This window comes from Schistosoma haematobium, chromosome ZW, assembly GCF_000699445.3.
Source record: "Schistosoma haematobium chromosome ZW, whole genome shotgun sequence".
NCBI classification, from domain to species: Eukaryota; Metazoa; Platyhelminthes; class Trematoda; order Strigeidida; family Schistosomatidae; genus Schistosoma; species Schistosoma haematobium.
This window is the reverse complement of record NC_067195.1, coordinates 45,797,291-45,815,517: the sequence shown is the minus strand read 5'-3', so window position 1 is coordinate 45,815,517 and position 18,227 is coordinate 45,797,291. Positions and strand designations below refer to the sequence as shown.

The 18,227-nt window shown below is 37.8% G+C and overlaps 1 protein-coding gene across 2 annotated transcripts in view; it reads right to left on the bottom strand.

Annotated features, from left to right (window-relative positions):
- Positions 1-14,468, bottom strand: part of EXOC2_1 (Exocyst complex component 2) — a 53,933-nt gene extending 39,465 nt beyond the window's left edge. The window contains exons 1-6 of one of the 2 annotated variants that reach the window (XM_051211553.1): positions 14,434-14,468; positions 7,515-7,842; positions 6,150-6,359; positions 3,944-4,019; positions 1,509-1,636; positions 1,068-1,151 (exon numbers count right to left, since the gene is read on the bottom strand). In XM_051211553.1, the coding sequence (XP_051071623.1) occupies positions 1,068-1,151; positions 1,509-1,636; positions 3,944-4,019; positions 6,150-6,359; positions 7,515-7,809 (793 nt within the window). In that variant the 5' untranslated portion in view covers positions 7,810-7,842; positions 14,434-14,468. Of the gene's footprint in view, positions 1-1,067; positions 1,152-1,508; positions 1,637-3,943; positions 4,020-4,120; positions 6,116-6,149; positions 6,360-7,514 lie in introns of those variants that run through there. The other variant, XM_051211554.1, reaches the window with a different exon arrangement.
- Positions 14,469-18,227: the final 3,759 nt, after the last annotated feature.

Here is an 18,227-nt window from a genome sequence, read left to right as displayed (position 1 = left end):
TTAGTAATGCAGAGGTTCGACATCGTGTGTTCGGGCGCAGAGACGATAATCCAATTGGTGTCACCATCTTGAAACACCGACTTCTGTAGATTGGACATGTTCTACAAATGTCGTCCCAGAGAATTCCACGTCGTGCATTATTTGCCGACGCTGGGGCTGGTTGGAAAAAGTGGAGAGGTGGTCAGTGTATGACATGGTGTCGTGGTATGAAAGAAAGCTGTAAAGGACTGGCTTCCGTTGGCCCTTCACGACTCCCTGGCTGTGGTCCGAGAGATGGTGCAGAGACGTTATCAGATGTGGCTCACAATAGAAGCCAATGGCGATCCTGCTGTAACCTTCTTTTACTTTCTTCATAAAACGTGATTGTATCTTCCTTAACTGAAAGATTTCTTCTGGTTCTACCTTTCCGTTTACCCTATTATTATTACTATTACACTACCTTACACTAATCTGTAGTCGTTATTGTTCTTTTTTTTCTTACACGCTCCTTACCTTCTTTTTTCTCTTCACATTCTGATTGTTTTGTGTGGCGCATATATATTTGGTGCCCTCTTGTACCAATATTTGTGTTCAAATAAATAAATAAATTTTATGTATAAGTATGTCAATAACTGTAATAACTCTGATTTTCAAATATTTTAGGTTGTAAGCAGATTAAAGTTTGATAAAAATCATTGCACCATGTAAAAAACAACGAGAGATGTAAGTAGAAGATAACATAATTAAATCATTATATCTACTCATATCATGTTTAGGCTTTAACAACAATGTATAATATTACAGCAACCTATTCTAAGTTATTCATCATATGAATATTCTAGCAAATAATAATCGTTAATGAAAATGAATCCTTACAAATAACGAAAAAGAAAGCACTTCAAATGTACAGTTATCATAAAATACATGGATGCTTAATTGAGTTGTTATCATGTGTAAACACTGAGATATTTCTTACAAATTAACTCAACATATAACCACATTACTTTTAAATACTATTCTAATATAATTTTTATTAACGTAATACATACAGTAATAAAATAGTTTTAAGAAAAATGAATAATCTCTACCGTAAAGAATTGATTCCAAACGTAAATCATTGCTGTCATTTGTTTCAATTGATTTTTTCTCGTTGTCCAATCTACGACGTAAACCTGTATAACAAGTATAAAATGAACATAAAATGATAAATATATATTCCACGAAATATTTTTTAAAAAAAACACTTATTTTATCACAAATTTAGTGTTTTGATAATTAACAATGGTGTTACTGAGAGCTCATACATACAAACTAACCAAAGATGTTCACACTACAAAAATCTGCACATAAGAAAAAACTAAGTGTCCGTAACCGATGAGATTCATGAAACTGACAACCTGTCATGCCGATTTCGTATAGACAAAGAATAATATGATATATCAGGGTATAACTGACCTTCTTTACGAAAATACACAGACTTTCATACCATAGTTATATTCACTAATAATACATAGATGTTTTCAGCTTACCATCCATTCCATCCAGACACCGGAAAATTAAAACTAGATTTGTTCTAATAACATTGACAGGCTCGCCTGGACCTTCCTGACCCATACTTTGGCGAAAATTTTTCACCGTAACCAATAAATCATTAAAACTAAAATGAAGAAAATTGTTTACATTTCAGAACCACTTGAAAGAATATAATAAATTCATAAAATATATATTCCTGTTGAGTCAATTATTCACCTTCGAAAGAAATTTTCAAAATGAAAATTCCCTCACAAAAATTTTATCTTGAACTAGAAATAATCACAAGCAAAATCACTGCAGACTTTCACATCATTGTGAGAACGGATTTGAATTATCTTGTTCACAATCTTGTCTGAATTTTGATCATTCATCGTTGGTAGGTGTGCATACTGTATGAATTACAGATTGATTAAGCTACTTCTACAAGGAATCGAGCTGATGAGTCCTGAATGGGATCCCAGTGCTAGTTACAAATTCACCACTTCCATAAAAACATTACACGTGATACATATCTCTAATTATATCATCTCGGGTACTTTATTTCTATGAAATTTCTCATTCACAACACCTTGAAACACAGGTAGCATAGGTATTATTGCTATTAAGCATTTGATAAATACAAATGATATGAAATAGAAATCAGTGGAGATATAGATGGTACTATTTTATGTTGATAAATTTCACAAACTCCGGTAACAATGCTTTCATTATTACACTAGAAAGGTTACTCTTACGAAACACATAGGGTAATCAATGTTTCTAATCATATAATTTCATAAAATGTGTGGACTAAATTATTGAAACTTGTAACAAATAGCCTTATAAGTGTATAATGATCATAAAAGGTATAAACAAGCAGCAAAAACCGAATTTCAGTGTACGAAATTTACAAATCTTTCAAATTTTTCATTGAAATCATGAACCAATCTAAGTTCGACTGCCATTTGAAACCTGGAAGCACCGGACAGCCGTTTCACCCTAGTACGGGACTCTTCAGCAGTGCGCATCTACGACCCCGCATGCAGGACTTGAACCCAGGACCTCGGGTCTCGCGCGAAAACGCCTAACCTCCAGACCACTGAATCAGCATCCAAAGGTGTTTACTTCTAACTTCAACCAATCTACGACATTGCGCACACATTTTCCATTTTCTTCAGTGGATATCTAACTCCCACCCGACACGGTTTGGCTCCACTGGTCACGACTTCTCACCAAAACTCCAGAAATTCCCTGTTGAAGCTAGTCATTAGCAAGCAAATGACATTTGCCAGTAAAAAGCTGAAGAGGTTGTTGAGTATTATTGAAATCACGAACCGATTTAAGTTAAAACCACAATTGGAAACCCGAAAGCACTGGACAGACGTCTCGTGTTAGTATGGGACTCAGCAAAGTTCTAAATACCTCTATTAAACTGAAGAAAAAAGGCGAAATAATTACAACCCTACGGATTATCATCAGCTAAGATTTACTTGATATGAGCATCTAGATAAATAGTGAGTACGATTTATGAATCCATTTACTCATACCAAAACAGACGCTAATTTTAATCAACCAGAATCCTTTTAGTATAATTGTCAACAGTCTCTTTTGATGCAAATCATTTTCCCTCAAATGCCCTGGTACGGCCGAGAGTGGGGAGAGTCCGCTCTCCCTCCTGAAATGCTCTCACATGACCACGCGTATATAGCTACTGCCAGGGAAGTCCTATTCACTGCCTTCTCGTGGCGGGGGTGTTGTTTACGGAATTGAGAGGACGAAAAGCAAATGTCCGGCGTTTTAACCGGGCTGATGGACACGGAGAGTCCACCTAGATGAGTTGGAAAACTCTGATTCCAAACCAATGGTGCATATGGGCTCCAGTATCCTGAAGGAACAAATGGCGTATGAACCGATCGTTGGTCACCGGCTACCATGGTACTGCATCTCCTTACGATGCTCCACTGCCTTGTGGATCAGACCTGTAAGTCGAAAGCTCCGGGTGTGGCCCTCTAAGAAAATCACCTGCTTCGGTTTGGGCACCCGGGCAGTATCACAGCCCTCATACAAACCAAATGAGATTTGTATGGCGTATATGTGTTTGGTGCCCCCTTGTACCAGTATTTATGTGTTAAAATAAATAAATAAATCATTAACTAATAAGACTTTTATCGAAATATGCAGGAAGAGGGTAACATGTGAGTTTTGTACTAAACGAAATCTCTTAACTGGATATAATTTCGCTAGTGTTGTTGGAAGTAGTCAAAATATTAGCATTTAATATGCTTCGTGAAATATAAGAACATTACATTTTAGGCTACAGAATTAGAATAGTCAAAAATTGTATAACTGGCAATAGATTATCTAATACTTGGTCTATTTTGGTGATTCGTTAAACAATTGAGTATGAACTAATAAGTTTTACAAATCTTCTTTTTTGTTTTTGTAAGCTTACTTAGAATTTTTATAGAATTTCAGTAGAAACATAACTGGATTAAAATCTTTATCGGCCAAATGTACTGAACCTGACCCTATAATGTGTAAATGTAAAAATAAAATGTTAAATTAGTAGAACAAAGTAAATGAAAGCAACTGCAAGTTTCAAATTTAGAAAATATCAGCTAATGAAATGAGAAAAACCTATAAAACACTAAAATCTTCGTTTAGTCACTAATTCACTATTGACTCATCAAGGAGTAAATATAAAAGTATTGGGGATGCTAGATCCCCAGAATTCACTTGATAAATGTTTCACTTTTTAATTTTATTTTTTGAATTTGGATTTCTTGTTTTCGCGCCAAAAGCGCCCATTTTTACCTTCACAACGTATTTCCCACTTAAGAGGATCTTAAATGCCATTGGTTCGTTGTATCTTTTAATATGCTATTTTGTAACATTTCCCAAGGACATTTTTTATGCTGTATATATACGCTTAAGTTGTGCTCGCTGTTGTTCGTGCTTCTGTCTGCTTGTGGAGTACATTTTCTTCGTCTGAACCTAGACTTCTCTCTCTAGTTGGTGGGGCTGGGACGCTTCGGAATAGTTAGCTTATTTGGTCATTGTGTCGCTGAATCGTTCCTTTCGCAGATTTAGGTGAACTCGTAATATCTTCAAACATAGCAATAAGCAGAATACACTGAGAGCATGTTACTACTTTAATCCAGTCAGTCAGTAATGATCGAAAAAGAATGACATACCCTACATTCAACCACTTGATCGCAGGTTCGAACTCCATTTCACCTACCTTTATTTTTTTCAGCTGGGTAGTAAGCAATAGTTCTCAAATTAATAATACAATTCAATGTTTAGTACATGAATCCTCACTTCACAAATGAGTTACACCACTAGGTATTATTAAATCTTAAATCCATTAGAAAGTTAAACACAAAGATATGTATATTTATGGTAGGATTGTGTTGCGTAGGCTGCATGTACATAAACCCAGGTAACATTACACACTGATGGTAATGATTTTTCCTGAATTAAAAAGCTTTATGTCTGACATCATAAAAATCACTCTAGTGACATTTTCATTACACTTAAGATATACAACTAAAACACATGATAATCATTAAAAAGCATTACTCTAGACATGATTTGGGACACTAGTAGTGTTCATCAACTGTGAATTACTGGAATGATGAGTACATAAAATGCGTTGTTTCTTAAACAACTATTTTATTCATTTCATTTTAAAACACATCAGGAGTCGCAGGATTTCGTAAATGTACAACACAAATTATTTGAAATGACTTTTAGGACCGGAAAGTATAAAATGAATTCAAATTAATCAATCAAATTCAAGTTTGTGAATCTGGTACAATTTATGAATAAAATGGTAAGCAGATTCCCACTTATACTATAAGGCTAAACATGTGATTATATAAACTAACGAAGATAAAGCTTTGAACTGTCAATCACCTGCCAAAATGCAATAACAGAATATAAATTGAAGATAATGGATCTGATGGTGGAAGTGTACTGACATCAAACAAATAACTTAGTATAACAAATCTCGTTCGATATATCTTTTTATCTTGTTACAGTAATGTATAAACAGGTGCGCCGTAGTTATAAAAAGTATACTAATTGACCATCAGATGGTGATTACGAAATTTATCATACGTACTCTCTTCAACATATCATTCTGTTTATTCTATCTGAAATCATTCTTTCAACCGTAATTATGATACTGAACCATAAATCACTCTAATTTACATTTAGATATATATCTTTTCAGTCTAAATACGCAGCATATGATCATTGCTTAATCAGAAAAAAACCTGTTTAGTTATTTATTACTGCCCAGGAAATGTTATTTTACAACTGCAACCAGTGGTTGAAGAACTTGGATGGCATGACTTCGAATAAACCACAGTACAACAGTTACAGTCTTTATCGTCCTCTAGATTTTTAGCACCAGTACTGGTTTATAAACATCTTTTCTCTTTGTCTTTCCACACCATACTATCAATTCTTATTCTTTCTCATTGTCATCGATTCATTCACAACTTATCTTGTTAATTTCACCTTGTCGTGCTTATGTGGTATGACAACTTGGGCCAACGCATATTTCTCCCAGGCTTTAATTTGATTATGACTGAATCCTATTAAAGAAATTAAGGAACTAATTATGCGTATGTTACTAAGAAATTTCTTACGTGGGTATATTTCTCTCAAGGCAGAGTCTGACAGTGGCATACTAATTCGACTCAACTCTGACATTGGAAGGCCAGTGGAATGATCGAGCTCTGCTCCAGGAACACATCCAACAGCTACAGTAGATCCGGATGATCCTGCAGAAGTACTACCACTAGTAGGAGCAACACGTCTATCATCTTCTGGCCAATAAGTTACAACAGTTTGTGGACCTTAACAGTAAAGGTTGTGGAATTTTAAAAAAGAAAATAGGATAACAGGAGTTTCAAAAAGTGAGTAGATCAATTAACAAAATCAGCTCATAAGAATAGTGAAAATAGTATCTGACAAAAAATATCTATGACCAAGAATAGACACTATGGAGAATCCTAAACACGGTAAATACGAAAATTGATGAAGAGAAGAGTTACAGCTTTGAAAGAGGTGAAAAAAGCTCCTTATCTTTCGAAAATGTACTTTAATAAATGTAAGATAAACTAACGATATCTATGGCATTTAACTTACACAAAAAACTCCAAAGATATAAATGTATATATTATTGGTACGCTACGATCACTCACCAGTCTAGTGCGATATTAAATAAATCCTTAAAGAATACGATACGTATCTACTATCTATAGGTTTGCGTAGACAACAACTACTACAATTAATACGTAACATTTTTCAATTTACTTAATCTAAATAGTTAACTCAAATATACCATTGATTAAAGTTCTGATAATATATGCGGTATTTCAGTCTTCAACTTATTTCATCACAGATACTCCAAACCAGGCACAATAACATAACAGATCAATGTCACGATTTCACATAACACAGGGCATATTGACACAAATAATCCCCAAATGACTAATTTTGTGAATTGCATGTGATAATATGGAATTAATGATGACTTATCTCAAACCTCGTATTCGTAAGCACTAAATAATTTTAATTTTATTTCTGCTTTTCTTTTCTCATTTCTCAAGCCATTCATGAAATTTATGCTGATTTAATATTCTTATACGAGCACAGGTTTATGCACCCAGTTATAAGCCAAACGCTCTATGAGAATAATAGTAATAACACCTGATTGTTCACAACAAAATAAATGGAGTTGAAAGTTTCAACACTGGTTGAAAATCGAGGGGTCTAACTACTCAGCCGAGTGTAGAGGCACTATATTATTGTTGAGAACTCAAGTCTTACTTCTAATATTATGGAATAAAGAAACCACAACAATACAATAAATGGGAAAAATTGAGATTTGGGCTTAGGTGACAATGTTTAATGTCGAAAAGGGCTATAGCGCAAGCTGAATTAATATTACAGCCTCTAAAACTATTGTAAACAGTAAAGCACGATCATAACTAACTAAACCAACTTACTGACTACGCGGAGGATATTTTGGCGATAAATTACTGCAGCAGTTCCAAAACCCCCACTATCGGTAACCACAACGATTTCAAGTTCACCTTCTCCCAGTGGTGTAATGGCAGTAAGTTTCTTGGGTGAGAACCATTGAGCACTTCTTCCAACATCTATCCCACCAATGAATACATGTAGAAGATCACTTGCAGTGTTCCCCAAGTTTTCTCCTCTAATAGTCAGTTTTGTCCCAGGGGTTCCTTGGTTTGGAGAAATCCCATTAACTTGTGGAGCAGGACCACTAGGTTTCCCCATTACGGAAAATTAGGAATAGTTAAAAACGTCCTCCTGGGAAATAGTAATAGTGTAAAAACGAAGACTCATTCACTTGTGAAACAAATGTAAACTATGATATATTGCCATAATCTATTCGATTTACAATTGGTAATGAATAATAACAGCTTTAATGGAATACCTCAGCATTCACGCACAGCTTTATATAATGAACTATGAATTAAACCTCTTTCGTGGAGCCAAGTCTATTAATGAGAAGTCTAAACCTCAGTATGCAGCACATGCTAGCGCCGTTCACTAGAGTGTAGGAAGGATAGGAAACATCACACAATCAGTAACTAATGAATATACGAGGAAAGGGAACAGAGTACCGGCGCAACGAATTATATTCTTAAGATTGAATAACGTGGTCGGAAGGTAAAGGTTTTTACAAAATACAGTTTTATGGGCGCCTCGAAAGTTCAGTTTATTAAGAGTTTGATATCCTTTCTCCAACGCATTCACCCTTTGTCGCCCTGCAGGTAAAAGAACAAGTTCAATGTTAATAATATCATGTGCAATAGTTTTATTACTGTTACAAGTGTGTGAACTAGACTTTGCGTCTATGACCTACTGATTGACATTCGAGTGTTAAGATCGATGGATCGCAGTTCCAATGTTCAAAATGAATAGGCTAGCGATAACAAAGGCGATATCTAACAGACAAACTGTGACTGGAACTCAGGTAAGTAATTACAGAAGCTTGACACCAAAAACGCCATTACCAGTCAGTATTCAAATCAATAACAGCTTTCCCTAAAAACTGAAATATATGGGAACTGCCGTCGATGTAAGATGCCTTGTCTTTTTCAACCTTCTTAACTAAGCTGTTCAAGACCAGTGTGAGCTGGTAAACTTACCAGTAAATTGAACATAAGAGCTTCCTCAAGTGCTTCAAGGGATATTCAGAAGACCATTATAAAGCATTATCTATGGGTCGGTGTAAATTATTTGACAATTAAGATGTAATTTTCGATTGTATTGCACTATCTAGCATACAGTATCTAAAGTTAACACCTTCGAATTATAGAAATTTGTAACTGCATCAACTTTTTCGTGTCACTTACTGCTGATCTTTCCTGAAATCAGATAGCGTTTATAAATGTAAATGATGTTAGGTAAGACAAACTAACAGACAGTACATCGAAAATATGGAAGGATTCAATAACTTGGATCAAAAGCTAAACAAACGTAAATGACGTAAGTGTGGAACAGCAGTAGCGATGGGTGATGGTTGTGGAAAGTACTGACGATATATTCAGACGACTGCTGGGTCAGAAGTCTAAATTGATCTAGATTCTCTCTAATACCCCTTTGGGAGTTAATACAACATATTCGACCCCTAGATATGCTCTGCCTTATTACATCGACCAAGACCCTGGGTTAACTTCCAATGATGTTGTTACTAAAGATCAACAGCGAACGAACATTAGACATGTGACCGATTCGGACCAGTCTGAGGGATAATGTGATCTCAAATTTTATATACTTCATAATCAGTCAGTCAGTAACAACGGAGAACTTCGTACCAACGTACATCAGTTCGAGTTGCCTTACCACATTAACACAGCGATGCAGTTGTCGATTCAAATCCCGTAGTGGTAGAGGTAGTAAGAGTATAAGCAGTAATCGGAAACATTAGGGTTTGAAGATGTTAATCAAGGAGTACAATCTACTGAAATAAACTTGGGAAGAGAAAAGAAGAGACAAGGAGAATTCAGAAGATTAGAATTTGGGAGAACACAAAGAGTGGATGCACCTGCGTCATTGCAAACGATTTTGAGCCATGTCATTCAAGGTCTCTAACCATCGGTTGCTATCGTCTCGCGGACCCCAACTAGGTAGTCTACACCTACCAATATGGCTCAGTCCACTTGTCAGTGACTTCATAGATTTGTGTCACATTTTGGTTTGGCCGCTCCTAGCTTTCTTCCAACCTATTCCTATACCAGAAAAAATCGCACGTCGGGGCAGTCGGTGGTTGGGCACACGTAACACGTCTCCAAGTCATCTCAACTGATGAAGTTTCATTGCTTCATCAATTGATTTGCCATCCTTACCTAGTACCCGTTTCCTAACAACTACATTACTTACTCGATGGTCCCAGGATATACGAGCAATGTTTCGAAGACGCATAAGATCGATTACTAGTAACTTACAAATATCCTCTACTCTTACCGGCCATGTTTCACTTCCATAAAGTAGGACGGTACGAATTGCTGCGCAGTAAACACGTCCTTTGGTTGGTAGACGGATATCTCGCCTACGCCGAAAAATGACGCAAGTTGGCAAAATCTAGTCCAGCCTTCTGTATTCATGCTGAGATTTCGTCACACACCAGACCACAAGGGCTGATGAGACTCCCAAGATAAGTGAAGCGGTCGACACACTCAATTACTTCACTCCCTATCATTAGTCCGGGTGACGATGCAACCCAATCCTGAAGCAACATTCTACATTTCGAGGGGGAGAATCGCATCCCGAACATGCCTGCATTGTTGCCTAGAGTGGTCAGAAGACTGCATTTTGTCAGCGTCTTCACCAAATAGAACTGTCATCGGCATATTCTAAGTCAACAAGTGAATCTCCTGGTAGAAGTTCAACCCTTGGAAATTTAAATGAGGAAAGTGTTATCTCTAAAAGTACATCAATGGCAAAGTTAAACAAGAATAGAGTGAGTGGGCAGCCCTGACGAACACCACTCGAGGTAATCAATCCTGATGACAGTTCGCCATAAGCTCTCACTCGACCAGTTGTGTTTGAGTAGAGAGCCTTTACAAGGTTAATGTACTTCTTTGGTACTCCTTTCAGTAACAAACATTGCCATAGAACCTCACGATCAACAGAGTCGAATGCTGCCTTAAGGTCGAGAAGTACTACGATTGTGGGGTGCCTGAATGTGTGTCTGTGTTCTAGAATCTGACGTAGTGTGAATATCTGGTCTATACAACCACGTCCAGGTCGAAAACCAGCCTGGTTTTCTCTAGTCTGCTCTTCACGAGCTTTAGTTAGGCGTCGAAGTATTATTGAAGCTAATATTTTTGACACTATATTAGTCAAACTGATTCCTCTATGATTGTCACAAGAGGACTTTTATCCTTTCTTATAGACTGGCACAATCAGTGATTGAGACCAGTCAGATGAGATTACGTCCAGTTCACAAATTCTACCTAAGACCTCAGTCAATCTCATTGCTAATACTGGACCACCATCATTAAAAATCTCAGGAGTGAACCTGTCAGGGCCTGCTGCTCTCCCTCGCTTCAGATTTCCTATGGCTTTTTCAACTTCGTAAAGAGTTGGAGGACCTACAATAACTTGCCATTCAGGTTGACTGGAGATCGTTGGAAACCGAAGTGTGGCTGAAGACCAGTTGAACTGATCCCCAAAGTGTTCTGCCCATCGATCCAATCTCCTGGATTGAGAATGTATAATATGTCCATCTTTCTCTGAGATTGTTTCGCTAACAGTCGGTTTCCTAATACCGGTTTCCTTAACAAGTCTGAACAATTGTCTGCTATTACCTATTGCCGCTGCCTTTTCCATCTCTCTTGCTTTCGCTACCCACCACTGTTCGCGATCATTGCGTAGGCTTCTTGTCAGCTTGCGCTTAAGCTGACTCCGCTCTTCGTTATGTTCGGATTCAGATGGAATGAGTTTTCGAGCATCTATCAGTGCGATAGATGCTGCTGAGATCCAGTGTTGCTCCCTAACCTTATGGTTTACCGTACTAGCAGATATCACTGCTGTTTCCACAGCTTTTCGGATATCATTCCATGCTGCCTCAGGGTGGGCAACACCTACATGGTTGCCTAACTGTTTTCCTAGTTGTTCCTGAAATATACTCTTAGTTTGACTGTCGTTAAACAGGACCCCAAGAGGTTTCCTTGCAGCGTCTTTCCTACGTCCAGTAAGACGCAGACAAATACGCGCTCGCACTAGAGTATGATCTGAATCTAAGCATGTGCTCCAGAATGAGCGACAGTCTTCTATCGAGCCCCTCCATCGGTGGCTGATAGCGATGTGATCTATTTGGGTCCAACGTTGGGACGAATTAGGGGGTCTCCATGTTAAAAATGTTTTTCCTTATGCTTAACGTTAGTATTTGCAAGGAACAGGCGGTTATCTGAGCATAGCTGCAACAGACGGTCGCCATTATATGGGCCACGACTCCATAAGATCCACACAGGTGTCTTTCCTCTCGTTTACTTTACTTACTTGAGCATTGGAGTCACCAGACACTATTATTACATCAGAGCGTCTAACATTCTGGAGGAGGTTGGAAAGCTTTCTGTAAAATTCATCTTTTACTTCGTCTGAGCTGCAGTCAGTGGGAGAGTAGGCAGAGACGACGAAGAGGCAACGACGAGTGTCCCTAGCTTTTCGGATCCTTACTGTTCCGTTTAGTAGATTTATTTCTAGTCTCAAGTGTTCGGTATTTTTCACAATAAACCCTAGCAACATGTCACCCAGAGGGAAGACGAAAACCCTATAATCTACACCCAAGTCTCAGTGCATGGCACTTCGCCAAATCGTACCTATACATAACCATCAAAGCATTAAATGCAGTATGACGGGCTATAAAGGCAGATTTCATACTTACAAGACGATTAGACTATTCAGAAAACCAAAACATTCAAGGAACCGATGATGGAATTTATGAGAATATTGACGGATACCACCTCAATACTGTGGAGATACACTACAGCCGATATTAACGGTCGTACTACCAGTCCGTCATTCAGCTGTCTCTTAACAGCTGTCAAGGTGCAGTCAAACAACGACAGCTCAAATTTGCATAATATTTGCTTCACTCACATAAAGAATGGAAATCTGTAATTTACATTCCAACGTAGAATTAAGAAACCCACAGACTCATCCTTTTATTTATTATTTATTTAAACGTCAGCATTGGCACCAAATACATGTGCGCCACACAAATCATTCGATCAGTGTGAGAGCTGGAATACCGCCAGGGTGGCCAAACCAGCGCAGGTGATTTTCTTAGGGGCCACTCCCCGAGCCTTTGACCTGAAGGTCTGATCCACAAGGAAGTGGAGCGACGTTAGAAGATTCAGTCACATGGTACCCGGTGACTAACAATAGGCTCATACGCCTTTTGTTCCCCAAGGATCATGGAGCCCATATGAACCATTGGTTTGGAAACAGGTTTTTCCAACTCCCCTAGATGGATCCTCCATATCCACCAACCCGGTCAAAGCGCCGGACATTTGCTTTTCGTCTTCTCAATTTTTTGAACAACACCCTTGCCTCGAGAAGGCAGTAAGACTTTCCTGGCAGTAGCTATATACGCGTGGCCATGTGAAAGCATTTCGAGAGAGGGCGGACTCTTCCCAACCTCGGCTGTACCGAAATATTTAAAGGCTATTACTATTACAGTCAAAGTAGACGGTATAACAAATAAACCTAAGAGCAAGTAGCCATTAAACAAGGATGTTTGGAGTGTGCAACCCTAAATATAAATTGTGGGAAGGAGAATCAATATCGATTTACGGAGAACTCGTAAGGTCAACTTTCAACATATTTTCGTCACACTAATTTATTCAGTGGTATTCTGTTTATAAACTTTCGTTGCCTTCTTCATTATGTGTAACAACTACCCAGTTTATAGGATTCTGCATGCTTTATTCATTGCATTGGCACATGACTTATTACTGGGAATATAACTGAGCCCTTCTGACGTCTTCACTAGTCCACTTTCCATAAAAGACCTCTCTCTTACATCTCTCGGCAGCGCATCGCTTAAGCGTTGTGTACTAATTGCCCAGTCCAACTATTTTGCTCAGATCCCATTCAGTATTAGAATAATCTCCCATACAACTGTATGATTTCAATTCACAACAAATATATAACATTGTAAAATACAACACCACCTCAGGATGACCAGGAGAATCTAGAAAGCTAAAAGATAGGACTAAGAAGTATATTATGAATAGTGGTAAAATATCAAAGAAATAAAAATGTATAGGGTTGAGCCACACTATTGAACCTTAAACTGTAAATTAATGTTATATCACGGATATGGAGATCTGAACTCGACACGGCTGGTGATAATAGCCAGTTGATATATAAGATTCCATGAGGCTCTTGAGACCCTTTCGAAAGATTCGTTATTATCTGACTGATACTCTAAGCATAACACCCGTATTATTCATTATATAATTTCAAAACGAGAGAACATTGATTTCAAAGACAAATGTCTTCGAATGTAAAAAAAATGTGCTTCTTTTAGTTTTAAGATAAAAAATCACGTTCAACATTAGACACTAACGCTCCATTCGATTCAAGTAATAAACCTGAGTTACCATACTTGATGATCTTTTCATTTAAGTGTAAAGTTGATCGTAGTTCGCTGCTTCTCTCAGTTTTCCCAACTTTACGAAGATTTAAAAACTCAACTTCAATGAAAAAAACGTTGGATCGAACGTCTTTGGAAGCAGAACACATAATGAATACTATAGATGAATTCGGTAGAAAAAATGCACTGAATATGTAGGAAATACACAACTAGAATTACTGCTAAAGTAAACTAGAAGTGCTACAAGTGAAAATCCAGGCAGGAAGATAGATTAGATTAGCTCGTACCAGCTAAGTTGAGGAGTCCGCGGTACTGTTCAGATGGTTCAAATGGTTGTGGACGGAATAGAAGAAGCTTTCGCTTAACAGGCTTCCGTTTCTAGTAGCAGGGGATCACCAAATCCTCCGGGCAGGAACCTAGGTATGTTAACAATAAAACAGGAAAAGAAATTAATAAATCATAGTGCGATACTATCCTTAGTCCTTAAGAATAGATTAAGTTGCCTCTTAAAAGACTCCTGGGAAGTCGCTTGAACTAGCTCGGCCGGCAGCGAATTCCAGCGTTTGACAACTCTTAAGGAGTAGAAGTTGTGTCTACAGTCCGTTCTGCTGTGTTGTGTCTCCAGTTTTTGGGTGTTACCTCTTAGGTTAGTGTTGGAACTAAGCTTAAGTAGGTGTTTGAGAGGATGTCAAGAAGTGTTAAGGATACTATAAGCCATCATAAGGTCACCTCTAAGACGTCTATACTCTAATGGGTAAAGGTTAAGTGAATGGAGGCGCTCTTCGTAAGGTTTAAATTTGAGTCCTCGAACTGATTTCGTGGCTCGCCGTTGGATACGCTCCAGGGTGTCCTTATCCTTTTGGAGTGAGAGGGGAAATACTATGTTTCCGTACTCTAAATGGTGACGGATAAAACTATTGAAGATTATATGGAAATTTCTTCCGCCAAACTGGCCAAAAATGCGCTTCAATGTTACCAGTGCAAGGTTTGCTCGGAAGGCATTTTTGTCACAGTTAGCGTAAGACTTTAAATCGTAGGGCACCAAGACTCCTAAATCTTTTTCGACTTGGGATACTACTAGAGAGGAGTTACCTAAGTTATAACTGTAGTCTGCGACATATCGTAGATGGACTACTTTGCACTTTGAAGTGTTAAAGGTAAGTCCGTTATCGTCTGCCCAACTTTGAAGTCGAGTCAGATCCTCCTGAAGTGCCTGTATATCGTCTTGGTTGCGTATTTCTCTCCAAAGTTTCACGTCGTCGGCAAAAAGTACTAAGTCTGACGTTACCTGTTGAGGAAGATCATTTATATAAATCAAGAAGAGAAGAGGTCCTAGTACTGAGCTCTGTGGGACCTCACTAGGACATTCCATAGCCTGAGATAAAGTGAAATTAACCCTGACCTTAAAATGTCGATTTTTTAGGTATGAAGTGAGCCAATCGATTAGAGGTGGTCTGATACCCAATCGTTTGAGCTTATTGATAAGACATGTATGGTTAACCTCATCAAAGGCTATTGAGAAATCTAGGTAGATTATATCAATCTTCCCCTTGTGATCAAGGATGCTTGTCCATCTGTCCACCGCAGTCAGCAGGTTGTAGTTTTCCTCGACTTAGCGTGTGCGAGAATATCACGCTAAGCGGCGTTGTCAGGATAATCTCCGAGAGTTGAATAAGTTCACCGATTTATTTGCTTATAATACCATCTTCATGTTGGATAATGGTTAAAGTGTGTAATTTTCAACCTCTAAAACTACATCTAGTCATTTATAATGTTTTTGACCGCCTTCGACATTATTGAACTCAAGGCTCGACAACCATCTCTTCTTCTGAATACTACTTTCTATGTTATATTAGGAGCCCACATGTCTTCAGCGAGTGTCTCAGCACCTACATACCCTCATAGATAATCGCTGACACCATGTCATATCATCGATGAAGCTAAGTTGTTCCTGTGATAGACAGACAGCAGACGACTGGACGCTGCACAGTTTGTCGGACATCGTCAGTGCCACAATAATTCGATGCAGATTGATCAGAGATACACTATGAACTGGCCAACAGGACAGTGTCCTCTGTGTTCCTCCCTAATTAACTACAAATTTGGTAAGATTTTATTTGTTCACAAACCCAAGGTACTTGATTATCACAAGATTAGGTATTTGTGGTAACACTTTCTGGTCCATGAATTGATTCAGATACTGTGAATTCATCCAATGTTCCTGCACTTCTCTGATGGAAATATCTCCTACTTTAATACGTTTAAAGGTTGTGTTTTTTCTACAAGTTCGGATACTCATCTTTTCTGTGAAGAGAATCTACGTGTTTAGGCCCAATTTTCAGGTTGAAACGTGAGTTAAGTGCGAACCTCCATCATTTTTGCTTGCATATCGACCTGAAAAACTTAAGGGACAATGAGAACATCTTTCAGTGATATTTAGTCGCTTTACTTCATGAACTGCGGAATATGTCGGAAATAACGAGGCCTAACGAGTCAGAGTCATGGAAATTAGTCAACCTATGGGATAGTCTCCCTTGTGATCATTCCAAAATGGGTTAAATAATGTCCTTCTCCACATATGTGAGGTCGAATTCTGACCAAAGATTACTTATTACAGTGTACGTTAATTTTGAATATTTTCTTCATCGCCACCAAAATTTTTTAATCTTCTGCTTACAGTCTTCTAAACCTTCAAATTTCCGAACATAATTCGAATTCATTATCTCCAAGTGCAGACTCAGAAGACCGAAAACCTTCAACCTTCATTTTTTTGTGACAGTTGTTATAAGATCTATCATGATAAAAAAGCTCAAATCGGAAAATACTATCCAATGATTGATTTTACAGTACAATGTACCTACTCGCTACAGAATCGTTTTAAAACGCTGGAGCACCTCTGCCAACCGTACGACTAACGACTTATATTTGGTCTTAATTTACCGACACGATTTATTGACAATAGCAACGAAATATTCCTGAGTGGAATTAGCAGGTACATTCAAATGTCGAAAGCATGATAAATATGGCAATAAAATATGTTATTAAGATTAAAACCACCAGTATGTTTTTAAGTCTTAGAATGACCAGTTCTCTTGACAGAAAACACTTAGAGTTTACCCGGCAGCAACATTTTATTTTCAAGTGGATACTTCATCGTCAGTGTCTTTTTATATTCTGCTGACCCATAATGGGTGTTAACAAACTGTTTTCGATGTCCGTTCAGGTAAAAAGCTATTATTCTATGGATGGTGTTCGGAAAATAAAATCATCGATGACCAGTACATTAGCTCGTAGTGAATCCACCCCCTTCAAGTGCTTAGATGATTTCAAGTAAGAATATGGATATGTGACCGGTTTTCGACGCCAAGAGTAAGTTCATGGAAAATCTTGTTTAGTTCTTACTGATCAGTCTGTTCCCTCATGCTGTCTACTCAGAGTTAAATCAACAGTATGTGTGAGTTGCGACAATCAAGTAACCCTCGATTTATAGACGTAATAGACATGATGTCGTTTTATTAAGTCACCGATTCGACAGTGCAATAAAATATTTTTCAAACTCGACGAATGTATATGCAATCAAGACTAATCATCCATCACTGCGAGGTGTCTACTGAGAACATACATGATAAAATCGAGTACTGAAAATAGTAGAGATCCCAGTATCGGGAACACTTTGCACTGTTTTTGCAGTAATAGTCAATTAAACTAATTAGCAAATTGTCAAGATATTATACGTCATTTCGAAAGTCTGTTATATTTAAGTTGACGCAAGAGCTGCTGTGCTAATTTTACTTACTCGGACGTACCTTAGAGTATTATAAAGTTACCAGAGTATCATTGACTTGGTACACACCGACAGAAATAAATCGAAAGCAGTAATTTGACAACACGATACTATTTTTATCACCAAAAATTATGGAAGATACAAGACATGTAAAGTAACTGCGGTTTAGTGTAGTGGGTTACATAGAAACGTTACACCCCTAATGTCAGATACGACCAAATCATGGAGTATCCATCACGGAAAAACACGAAAAACACGAAACCGACTGTTCGTCACAGGTTAGAAACTTCCTTGCCA